The following is a 13,473-nucleotide window of genomic DNA, read 5'->3' on the forward strand; positions in this document are numbered from 1 at the left end:
GTTCAACAAATAAAAATTAATCTAATCCTCTATAATAAAAGCCTAATATACAAATTGTTCCCTCGACCAGGAGTTTGCTTGCTATAACATGCATTGACCACCGTGGGGCAGTGTGGAACATGGTGGGCATTGGCTACTCAGTGCTGGCAGCGGGCGGTAGTGAAGGCACTGCCATCCCTGATTGGCTGCAATGAGAGCAGGACCTTGGTGGGCTGGCAGAGCAGGTGAGCAGGTGGCACTAGACCAAGGCAGGGGTCCGATCACCCCACCAGTTGCCCCACAGACAGCGACCAGTGGGAGGAGGCCGCTGCTCAGCTCCCAGGCGCTAAGGGCAAATAGCAGTATTAAAATAGCAATATTCTTTTGATTATTTGCCTTTCAATATGCACAAATCCGTGTGCCAGGCCACTCATATACCGTACTAGAGGTCCCCGCTGCGGCAGCTTTGTCCAGACAGTGGTCTGGAAGGACGTCCAGTCTAATTGGCATGTTGCACTTTTATTATTATAAGTTAGTGCAGTGGTCAACAAACTCATTGTCAACAGAGCCAAATATCAACAGTAAATGATTGAAATTTCTTTTGAGAGTCAAATTTTTTAAACTTAAAATTTTTCTAACACCACTTCTTCAGAATAGACTTGCCCAGGCCGTGGTATTTTGTGAAAGAGCCACACTCAAGGGGCCAAAGAGCCGTATGTGGCTCGTGAGCCGCCGTTTGCCGACCATGGGGTTAGTGGGATAAAAGGGAAAAGCCACCTGGCCATCTCAGTAAACAGATAAAGATTTGCCAAAATTCAACACCATTTTTTGATTTAAAAAGAAAACATAATAAGCCAGGAATAAAAGGGCATTTCCTTAATCTGAAAATGAGCATGTATGAAAAACTGATAGCTAAACTAACATACTTAATGGTGAAAAATAGAAAACTGTTCCCCAGATTAGGAACAAAGTCTGCTCTTGGCCACTTTGATATAATTATTGAAGATTTTAGCCAGTGTAATTAGACCAGAAATTTAAAAAAGTATCAAAATTAGAAAGGAATAAGTAAAATGATCTCTGTTTGCAGAAGACCTGATTTTTATAGATAGAAAAGCCAAGGAATTTACAAAAGGAAAAAAATAAAACACTACTAGAACCTAAAAAGCAAATTCATCAAGGCTGTATAATTAAAGTTAAATATACAAGATTTGTATTAGCAATGGACAATATGAAAATGAAATTAATTTCATTTACAGTAGCATCAGCAATACCAAAATACTTAAGAATAAGTTTAACAAAATTAGGTCAAGATATTGACATTGTAACCTACAGAACATTGTTGAAAAATGCAAGTGAAAAATTATCCCATGGTCATGGATTGGAATACTTAAGTGCACGCTCTTCGAAATGATCTTAAAATTCAACACATTCACTATCAAAATTTAAGCTCGCCTTTCTCCCCCCCAAAAAATTGATCCACCAATCCTGAAATTCATGTGCAAATGTAAGCGACCTAGACAATCTACCATGAAGCACCTTGTTTGATCTAAAACACCTGTTAAGGATTGGGAAAATTGAGATTTTTAAAAAAAATATAATTTGTGAAACAGTCTTTTTCAATATAATATTTTAAAATCGTAATTTTTATTAAAATTCCTTTCTGTGCTGTGAATGAATTTTCATCAGAATTTAGAACTGCAGGTTTAACCAAATTATGGGAAAAGGCTACCAAGTAAGTTAATTGGCAAAGCCAGTTCTCACAGTTCAGACATTAATCCATCTTTCATGTGAAGTCTGAAGCTGCCCTTTTTGCTGATGGAGGAGGCAAGGTTTTAAACTACAGTGTTTTAGCACTTTCACTATAATTAATAGCTTGGTATGGACAAATTATTCTGTTTTATAAATTAGAAGAGCAATTGTGAAAGGGGAAGAGGAAAGTGATTGCTTTTAAGACACACAGGTATATCTGTTCTCAGGCAGATTTGTGCTTTTGAAGGTAAGGTTTTATGTGCATACCAGTGCTCCCTTTCCAACCATCATGGCTTTGCATCCCTTTTAAAATCTTTTAACTTAAGGAATGTGCTGCCCCAACTTGAAAACTAATCTTCTACCTGACTCTTAGTCTTTTATGAATAGAATTGCCTGCAGAGCATGCATTGTATTTGTATGCATGTTGTGTGCAGGGATGCTATTATGTTGGTATACTCAGGTTCAGTTGGACCACATTTTGGCAGAGAGCCCGTGCCTGTGCTGCTCGTTGGTATTCTACATCCCTCTCCTGCACTCAAGACAGATTTCGCTTGGTGTCCAGATAGAACCTCCAAATCCTCCACAATTGGCAGCTTTTACTAGCTGATTAGAGCTGGCATAGAGGTGGCTCTCCCTTCTAGCATTTTTATTAGTCTTCTGCCAGCCTACCTGTGTCTTTTTTTGTAGTTTAGATTTTCTAATTACATTTTATTACGTGATTTTTAAAAACAACAACGTATCCTTACATCACCTTGGAAATGTGTTTGGAGACAGTTCTACATGGGGGTCTTGCTTTTTATTTTGTGAACAGAAGCTTTGGTTGCCTTTGTTCTGGTCTGTTTTTCAAGATTATTTCTATAGTGAAGAGCTGGGGAAGATAGAGTGACTCCAGAGCCATTGGATAGGTTTGCTTATAGCTTCAGAGCAAAGGGAGAAACTTACTGCCCGTTACAAAGATTCGGGTTCCCAAAGCTCAGGGATCCTTTCCTCTGTCTCAATGCACTACGTGTGCAGGTGTCAGCCAGCCCTGCTCAAGTTGCTCTGGAGCAAGAATATGCTGATATTCTGGCTACTCCTATTGTAATAAATTTGTGTGACTCTCACCAAGGAGTCTTACTCGTTCTGCCAGTACTCATGAGATTGTGATGGGCTAACTTGTTAGCTTGGAAGTAGACTGAAATCTCAGATCCTTCACAGTTCTTGACAATATGTAGGAAATACAAATAAAAAGGAAAACTATCAGATTTCAGCTCAGAAATGTCATTTTTATTCATGTTTTTCATTAAAATCAACATTATATATTACTTATATAAATGTAGCATGTATGTTTTCCTTAGGTTAAAACAAAGGTTTGGCATAATTTTGCTATTTTAATGACAATGTTAAAAGCATAAAAGCCATCTGCTTTTCTTAAGCATATAAATTTTTATAGTTTATATGGATGGATATATACACATACTAGTATATTGAGGTATAAGTGTGTATTCATGCTTTGAAACAACAAATCAATCTTACATTACTTAATCACTTTTTTTAGAATCTCAGTTTCATAGATGTCATTATGACATATTATTTGCCTCTATTCCAGAATATTGGAAAGAAGATGTCTTGCCAAGAGTTCATTGCAAACCTCCAAGGGGTCAATGAGGATGGTGATTTCTCCAAGGATCTACTGAAAGTAAGCATTGAGTTACTGGTTTTTAAGCTTACTTACATTTATATTTTTTTATGCATATATTTCTCTCCAAAATAGACAGGCTAAGGATCACATAGTTATTTTGTTTTGTTTTGTGTGTTGTTGGTTTTTTTTTTTGCTTTTGGTTTTATTGTTGATGTTTCCACCGGGTCTTGTCCTTGATGCAAAGTACCCTTCAATTAATAGCTCCTGAAAGTCCACATTGTACTTATTGATTGTAATCAGTAATACAGACATAATAACTAGATTTGGAGTAATTGGTGATATAAATAGTTGGTGGGCAGTTTTTGATTTATTTATAAGCAGACTGTCGGAATTTGAGAGCGGTCACAAAGATACATTCACTATGGAAACAAAAAGCAGGTGCAGACTATATTGGAAGCAGTTCAGACTGTATTCAGCCCCTAGTCCCAAAGGCACTCAGGTTGTCTGTGGAAACAGATTAGATTAAGTCTGAGCAATCGTAGAATGCCTGAATTGTTTACACTCAGTTTTATCATTGGCAGCAGTCAGAGTATTTTTCGTGTCACTAGACTGTTTTCAAGGAGACAGTTTGTAAATCATATCATTCTACAGAAGCATAAATGAAATGTGCATTTGATCAAATACAACACAGTGATTGATCATGAATGTGACTATTTTAGAAGTTCAGGATAAGATAATGTATGTTGAAAACGTGATTTTTATAGAGTTCTGTTTGTTTCTAACCTTTTAAAAAACTTTGTTAGATTTCTTTTGAATGAATTTGAAATCAGTTTCTTTGAATGAATTTGCTAAGAAGGGTGACACATTTGAATCACACGTAATATGGAAATGTACCAGTTAAAATATGTCCTTCATTATGTTTTATGTGACTTTTAAACTATATAATCTGTGTAGAATAGAGTTCTGCAAGACATACATACTGTGGAAACTGAAAGAAGTTATAAAAATATCGTACAGTGAGATTGTTAGTTTTTCTGACTTTCATTGCAGCTTTGTTTTTTTAAAATTATTTTATTGATTAAGCTATCACATATTTGTCCTCAACCCCTCAACCCTCCCCACTCATTGCGGCGTTTTAAAAAATTACATTATGAAAAAGACCCAGAAAGGAAAGTAGCTTCAGCTTACTATATAAGGAATGCATTTTTTATTGAAGTATAATTGGCTTACAAACATTATATGGGTTTCAGGTGGACAACTGAACGATTCGCTATTGGTATATATTGCAAAATGGTCACAATAAATGTAGTTAAACATTCGTCACCATACATAGTTACAGAATTTTTTTTCCTGTGGTGCGAACGTTTGAGAGATACTCTCTCAGCAACCTTTAAATATGCAGTACGGTATTATTAACTGTACTCGCCATGCTGGATATTACATCCCATGACTTGTTTTCTAACCGGAAGTTTGTACCTTGGACTCCCCGTACCCATTTTGCCCACTCCTCTAGCCCTGCCACTGGCAACCACCTATCTGTTAAGAAGGTATTTTTTTAAGCTGTTTTTTAACAAAGCAAATGCTGCCATTTCTGAAGCTACAATCCTGAATGGGAAATAAAAGGTGTAGGATTGTGACATGATGAATATGTTCTGCACATTCTTTGAAGCTATAGTGTGGATACAGGTTAACAAGTCTGTTTTCAGTCTAGCTGTATTAGCATGGCAAATAATGAAGTCTTTCTAAGGGAGGATTTGTGAGGCTTTTACCCAGTTATGTCAGAAATCAAAATTGACAGGAACATTTTTCATGTTGAAGCTTTTAGATTTTAGTGGTATACCGCCTTATGGTAGCATGCGACTGTGGGTAAATTATTGCGCAGCTGTAGAGCATGTTGGATGGAGCTGTCTGAAAGCAAATGTAGTTACCATCCAGTCCAGTGGCCACTGTTCACCTTGGGTAAACATATGTTCGTTGATGTAGTCTGCCAAGAATTTGCTGGGTGATTTGTTGCCATTGTACAATCAAGATCATGTTCACAAACCTCAGGGGAGAAAGTGTGTGTTACACTATTCTTTATTTACTGTGAGAAGATGACAGTGAAATGGCAGTGAAAAATGACAGTGGTGGTTAGCATGGAAGTTGTCAAGTAAAATATTGATTTCCTTTCATAGCAAAGCCCAGCCACACACTGACCCAAGATGAGTTTTTCATTTTAGTAGGAATCTGGATTTTACTGCAGATTTCAGCAAGAAAATGTTTTCTTCAAACCATTTTTGTTTTATTTCACTCTTCTTTCTTTTCCCTTCCCTCCTGTCTCCTCCCTGTGATCTCACCACATCAAGACAGTAACTCATTCAATAAAATATGCCAAAACATCTGGCCTGTCTCATGGTCTATAAGGCCTGCCCATCCCAATACTTGATGTAGTTTGCCTTCAAGCATCATTGGGGACGAGGCGGAGAAGAAAGGCGAAGGGGAGGTTCTACGTTTGGTTATGATAGACTTAATAAGATTCTCTAATAAATAGTAAGCCTCTTAAGGACATGACTATAGAGGGGTGGGAATGTCAAATGTGGGCCAGTTCTGGATTGGAGGCTGAATTTTCCAAAAGATGGATGATTGTGATTATGGATTAGGAAGCTATTCTGATTGGGTTTTAATCCCAGCTTCCATCTCTTTCTAACTGAGGGATGTGAGCAAATTCATTTAAACTTTATCTCTTGATTTCCTCATCTTTGAAATGGGAGATTTTATTAGTTCTCACCTCATCTAGTTATTTTAATCATTAAACTTTTGTATAATATTATTTTATTCGTCACATAGCTCAAAGCGTGCTGGAAAGGGACTCCATCCCTTTCTGAAGGTATTTGAACCTTAAGGTGTTTTACACCTGCTAGGGTCAAGTGTGATTAGTGTCAACAGGTAAGAACTCTGTCCCCCATCCCTGCTTAGCCTAAACACACACATTCTCTTGCTCTTGAAAATGAACCATCTGAGACTTTGACCTTGAGCATTTCATCCCTTTGTAGTAAGATTTTTAATCCTTGTTACTAAAGGCTTCCTTTTCCCCTAAAGACTAGTTGGTTCCAAAGAAGAGCCATAAGAATCCTTCACAAGAGGTATTTGTTTTATAAAGTCTGTCTTAACATTATATAGGTACCTTACATGAAAGAAGAGAAGAAACTCTCTCTCTCTCTCTATATATATATATGTGTGTGTGTGTGTGTTTGTCTGTGTGTGTGTGTGTGTGTGTGTGTGTGTGTATAAGTGACCGGCGACCGTTTGACCATTTGACTGTCCAACTGGTAGCTATGATGTGCACTGACCACCAGGGGCAGACACTCAGTGCAGGAGCTGCTGAGCTGCGGTGACTTGGCAGCTGCATTTCTTGGGTGATGCACCTGAAACCAGAGAAGAGGGAAGCCCATTTCCGGTGTGCATCACCCGAGAACCACCCTGTCACAATCTGGGACCCCTCGGGAGATGTCGCAGAGCTGGTTTCAGCCCAATCCCTGCAGGCCAGTCTGAGGAACCCCACCTGTTCATGAATCCGTGCACGAGGCCTCTAGTATAAAATAAGAGGAGCCAATGAAAAATGGCATTGGGACATACAGGATTGAAGGTTAGTTACAGGCTACACAAGAATTCCATTTTGAGGAGAATGTGGCTTTTGGCAATGAAACATGGAAACCCTAATTGTTTATTATTCTGGTTTTCTTATTGCCACTACCATTTCATACTCAAATAATGTTCTCCTTAAAATTTTTATTCTACTCAATAGTTAGGTCTTTACTTTTTCTCCCCTCAGCAGCAGTTGAATTCAGTAGATGCCAAAGGGAATAAAAAAAAATAGCTAAAATAATCTCTAATTTAAGAATATTTATATCCTCTTAATGATAGAGAGGACAGAAACAACAAAACAAAAACCTAAGTCTTTCAAAATGATTCTAATGGAACTAAAAAACAAACTGCATGCAATGTGCAAAGTGTTTTTAAAACATGCCTCCTCCTAAATCTAAGTACACAAGTAGCTTTAAGAATAATTCCAGTTTAAAGGCAGTCTCACTAGAAATCATTAAAAAACAAGTAAATAAACCTTGCTTGGGCAAGTCAGTAACATGCCACCCTTTCAGGCTTATGATTAGATGTTTGACTTTGCAATATTCTTTCTAAATTTAATTTTTTGGTAGAAATTGCTTGCCTCTCCTTTACTTGGGAATTTATTAACTTTGAAATTAGCTTGCAGTCAACGGAAACCAAAAGTTTTTTTTCACTCTCAGTCTGTAGTTAACGGTGAAGAGAGAGTTCGGGTGCAGGGTAGGAGGGGAGAGTGGCAGATAAATTGAAAAAATGTAAATCAGTATGCCCAGCTTAGTGAAATTTGCATGCTTCATTCCATTAATGGAATGATAAATAAATTGTTACATAGTTTATTGGGTAGAATCCCAACAAAAGTTCTTACTCAAATGCATATGTTTGTCCTTGCTTCCCCAAAGGACAGAATTTAGGTAAGGTTCTTTTAAAAGAAATTTCTAAGTGTATATAGATTACCTGCGTTCATTGCTTAATATATGTACTTGGCTGAAAGCATTATATATTTTGTTCTAAATGAAGTTTATTTCATTTGCTATTTTTAGGGCAAAATAATTTGTGAAAACAATGGAGAAATTAGCCAAGATGGTAGCATTTAAATAGTCACAAAAAATCAACAAAGAAAAACACGTTTTTAATAAAGATTAATGGGTCTTGTTGGACAAGGAAGAAACATAAGTATGAAATATATCATTATACTATGCAAGCTCATAACCATTAGTCTTTTTAAATGTATTAGAGATATAAGAAATTTTTTATAAGCTCAAACTCCAAAAAAGACTTGTTTACATGGTGACAGCAACAGCTGTAGTGATTCTTCTAAGAAGGAGAGACCAAAGCAGGCCCCACTCTCTAACAGTTCCATTTCCCTTTCTGAGTGGACCCTTGCAGCCAGGGAGGAGAATGGACATTTAACACTGACAGTTACCCTACTTTTCTTCCCACCAAAAGGAGGACCTTAAACAATATTCTCCTCTTGTGTTTGCTCTCTTTCCATTCATCTTTGCTTCCAATATTACCAGGGAGGACTAGTATAATGGGAAATCCAAACAAGAATAAGTTTTATCAATATCATTATTTTGGTCATGATATTGCACTATAATTTTGCAAATGTTATTGTTGGAGTAAACTGGGTAAAAGGTGCAAGCAATTTCTAATTTCTTACAAACTTCCTGTGAGTCTACAATTATCTCAATAAAACTTTAAAAAAAAAAAAAGGCAAATTGGGACATTTTCTCTCCATTCAGCCAGAGACTTATATATCAGTTAAAAATTAGATTAGCATGCTGAAATCGGTTTGGCTCAGCAGTAGAGCGTCTGTCTGCAGACTGAAAGGTCCCAGGTTCGATTCCGGTCAGGAGTATGTACGTTGGTTGCGGGCACATCCCCTGTGGGGGAGGGGGGTGCAAGAGGCAGCTGGCCAATGATTCTCTCTCATTGACGTTTCTAGCTCTCTATCTCTCTCCCTTCCTCTCTGTAAAAAATCAATAAAATATATTTTAAAAATTAGATTAGCATAATGAAATTTTACTGCTCTAGGCCTTTCTAAGTGCTGAATGTCATGATCAACAGCTGAGAAAGAACTGTGTAGCTGCATTAAAGACAATGGTGTATTGAGAAAAAGGCAATGGGAGTTTTTTTGTTGTTGTTTTTTCCACAAGAGTTGAAAATTGGAAAATCACATGAATCTATTTATTTAAAAATTATTCCTATTACTCTGGATGTTGTGGAGAATTGCCTGGAAGGATGTGGGACTAGAAATAGAAAAAACAGTTAAAAAAATGGTTTCAGTTGTCCATGGGAAAAGAAATGGTGTCTTGGATGTGAGTGATGATCATACTGAGGGAAATATATTGTATTAGCAATAGAATTCTTTTGTGCTTAGTGTTAAAGTTTTATTTTGCAAAATTATTTTCTCAGGTGCCCCCCTGTCCCTTTCTCTATCCACCTCTATTCTAAACTATGTGGAATGTAAGAGCAGTAAAAGTACGGTAACCCTATAGATCCTTCTGAGTTAATGTTTGATTTGTGAGGCCAAATGTATTGGACAGCTTCATGGCCGTGAGAAGTGGTTAGTGGCAGATCTGAAAACAACCCCAATATTTTACCTTGGCCAGCCACTTCACATTTCTGTGTTCTCATATATAACATGGGTAATAAGACCTCCCTCTAAGAGTGACTGTGGAGATTAACACAGTGATTGTGTTCAGCCGCTGGCATGGTGTCATCTAGAATGCACGCAGGTGAGCTCACGGTTGGCTTGTTTCTTTGCGCTGCTCTAGTGCCTGTGACTGGGCTCTGAGGCTGTCTTAATGCTGCTAGTGACTAGTGATAGAGCCTCAGGGTGATAATTCCACCTCGGGGTGCCTTAGTTCCCTGTGAAATAAGATATTGGGGTGGGTTCATAATTTTTAGTTCAGGCTTTTGTGGTCCACAGTATCCAGGGGCCACCCCTTCCCTGTCACCACTTCCCACCTGGACCAGAGCTTCTTGTTTTGTTTTTCTGTTGCACTCAAACTTACTCATGCAATGTCATTTAAGCAAAATATCCTAAGGGAAAGAAGTAAGTTGCAAAAACTCTATACATGGTTTCTAAGGATCCTTTCAATCTTAGTACTGGGAACGTTCTTAACATCACATTTCTTTTTAAATTCAAATCATCTCCCAAGATATTTTTATATCTCTAAAGCTTTAACTTTTATATTTCACATATTAGTTTAGACAAAGAAGTGTGTGTTTAATAGGGAAAGTTCAGATTTAAGTCCAAGAAAATTACCTTGCTGGTAGCAGCATTCTCAAAAGATTACTCCTAAAGAATTATAGGAGGAAGAAGCAGGCACAGTCTGAAAACAGTGTGAACTTTTATTCTTTTTAGTACTAGTACTTTTACTAGAGGCCGGTGCACGAAATTCGTGCACTCAGAGGGGGTCCCTCAACCCGGCCTACGCCCTCATTGAAGTCCAGGAGCCCACGATGAACCGCCCTGCAGAGGGTGGCCCTGCCCACCCACCACAGCCTGCCAGTTGGTGGCCTGGGCCTCTCTGGGGCCTTCGATTGTGGAGCCCCCCTGATCGATCTCCCCACCAGTCGGTGGCTTGGGCCTCCCTCTGCGGGGAAATCATGGGGTGATGGCAGGTCCCCCAACCAATCACATCGCACCCGCCTTGGCTGACCTGGAACCCGTGCGTGTCATAGCATGGTTGTCTGGATGGTTGTTCTCCTATTCAGCCGTTTGGTCTATTTGCATATTATGCTTTTATTTTTATAGATTTTACTGATTTGAGAGAGAGGGGGGGGGGTAGAGAAAAAAAAAGAGAGAAACATCAATTGTTGTTCCACTTATTTATGCATTCATTGGTTGATTCTTATGTGCCCTGACCTGGGATTGAACCTACAACCTTGGCATATCAGGACAATGCTCTGACTGACTGAGCTACCTTACCAGGACAAGTCTGAACTTCTTATAAATGAAAAGCCTCAGTGAATTCTGAAAAATACTTGATCTGAGTTATATTTGGAGTATGTAGTTGAAAATAGGAACTTATGGGTGGTATTTAAGTGCAGCTAAAAAAAGAGCATCAACTGTTGCCTAGAGTAGGTGCGCTCTGTCAGAGGAGGTCATGGAAACCTGGTAGCAACAGTATCCAGGGAGGAAAAGGACTTGGATGCTTGTCCTGATATAAGCAGGAGAGCCTTGTAAGAGAAAAGCTTTAAAGGTTGTGGCTTAAAATTTGGAAAATAGCTTTTTTTCGGTGAAATAAACCAAGCTGAGTTGTGATCAGAGATTCATGGTGTGTTTCTGCCTCTACTTGCCTCATGTTATTGTTTCCAGTGATGTGCTCGTCATGGCCAAAATAATGACGCTCCCTTTGGTATGGTTCCAACCTTGAAAATGGTGGTAATGATGAGGATAATACCGTGAAGTAGCTGAAGATCCACAAATCATGTTCATGTGTTTAAAAAAAAAAATCTATAAAAAATAAGTCGATTAGAACATTTTGACAGAACAGATGCTGCTTAAAGAGTACAGATTTTTTTCCTTTTTTAAAAAAAATATTTTTTTATTAAATTATTATTTTTGTACATATACCAATGTCCTCCCCTCCTGTACATACCCTCCCTCCCCAGAGTTTTGTGTCCATTGGTTGTACTTATATGCATGTATACAAGTCCTTCGGTTGATCTCTTATCTCCCCCAGATTTTTAACCAAATAAAAGAAAAGTTTTTCATGGGGAGGTAGTAATCATTAAGGGTACTGTAATGGAATACCAAGAATTCCTAGATAGGTTCTATTTTTAATTGGATCATGAAGAAGTGCTACAGAATTTTATATTCAGATGCATCCATAAAAGTTAGAACGTGTGTTTGAACCGTTTTGTAAATGTCATAACATACTTCATCAAGGTTGCTGCTCTTATCACTCAAGCGTGAACATGTACTAGTGATCAGAATGTCGTGGGTCACATAATGAGTTTAAACCATCCTTCTTCTGGGTAGGATATATCAGTGAAGGTGGGGTGGGGCACAGTTCTTCGGGAGCAAAGCACTTCTTTTAACCGGTAACCGGCCGACAATCCAATGGCAAATGAGCTATCATAGCAGATATTCCTTCCTCAGCACGGTGTTTACCTATCCATTAAGGTTACATAGAAACAACTTTTAACTTAAAGGCATTTGTATGTATCTGTGCAGTAAAAACAACAACAACAACAACACACACACACAAAAAAAAAAATCCACAACTACAAAAAATCTATAAAGGAAAACGAGGTGCTTTGTGGTTTTAATAATGTTTCACTTATGTAAAAGGTCAGTAGAAGACTGAAAAAGTTGAAAACACAAAAAAATAAAAATAACTCTGAACAGCCACAATAAATGGGTATCATAGAGTTTGGCCTATTTTTTAAAAATAACCACAATTTTTACCTTAAAATTTTGGCCCAGCCTTTCCCCCTGGAGTATCCTAAGCAAGTGGCCATAAAGACACAGGCAAATACCCATATGCAAGCAAGTGCTGAAAACTGGGCCTGGGCTAGGCACCTGCCACTGATCCGCTCTGAGCCAGGTCTTCACAACAAGGCAATAGCCACATCCAGTTGATTTTTCTAAAGAAAATTTAATTAAAAGAACCATTTAGGTTGTTACTAATTTTTTTTTAAGTATTTTAAATCAATTATTTTGAAGAAATAATTATGTTCCCAGTTAGTCATGAATTCGGAGGATGAAGTTGGAGGAGTGCTCTTTGTCAGCTTTATGGACGTTAGCACGAAGTAATTTCATAATGAGATATAAGGAAAAATGGAACTTTAAAAAACACTGGGTCACTAAATCGAGCAGCTGGAGTTGTTTTGACAAAGGACAGGCAAATTTGTGTAGTCAGTAGCTTCTCAGAATGGCTGTGTTGGTGCACGGCAGAGTAATGGAAGTACTTAATGAGTCATCAGAAATGTTACATTATGTTTACTTAGTTTGATTAAGGAGCTAGGGAGTGTGAAATAGATTTGGAAAGATTGCCAACAAAACTATTTTATAAAGCTTTTGGCATTTAAACAAATTAGCTTCAATCAGAAGATCTGCTAATATAGAATAATTCATCTCTCTACCCCAAACATTCTTGAACTCTATTCCCTATCAATGTTTTTTGTTGTTATTTTAGAGCTTTATATTTCTTTTGGTGGTTTTATACATTTGCCCACCTCTCAAACTTTCCACAAGTGGTGGCATATCTTTTATGCTATAACTAGAGGCCCCTTACACAAAATCATGCACGGGTGGTGTCCGGCTGGATCGGGGTGGGGGGACCGATCTGGGGTGGGGCCGGCCCAGGGGAGGGGCTGCGGGCAATTGGCCGACTTGCCCCCTAATCGAACTCCTGGTGGAATTCCAAGTTGAGGGGACAACTTGCATATTAGCCTTTTATTATATAGGATGTGGCTTCCTCAGAAATACCAGGAAACACATCTTCCCAGACCTCACAAGGATGATGCAGGAACATGAATCTTCCTCTTAAACTGTGCCTCATGGTCAG

General features: G+C 38.2%; 1 protein-coding gene across 9 annotated transcripts in view; it reads left to right on the forward strand.

Annotated features, from left to right (window-relative positions):
* The window catches only part of PSD3 (pleckstrin and Sec7 domain containing 3), a 412,571-nt gene that overhangs the window by 226,159 nt on the left and 172,939 nt on the right, over positions 1–13,473 (forward strand). For all 9 annotated transcript variants that reach the window (XM_084879792.1, XM_084879789.1, XM_084879791.1 and 6 more), the window contains one exon: positions 3,317–3,406. In XM_084879792.1, coding sequence (XP_084735918.1) covers positions 3,317–3,406 — 90 coding nt within the window. The remainder of the gene's footprint in view (positions 1–3,316; positions 3,407–13,473) is intronic.

Source organism: Pipistrellus hanaki, assembly GCF_964339955.1.
Source record: "Pipistrellus hanaki genome assembly, chromosome: 3".
NCBI classification, from domain to species: Eukaryota; Metazoa; Chordata; class Mammalia; order Chiroptera; family Vespertilionidae; genus Pipistrellus; species Pipistrellus hanaki.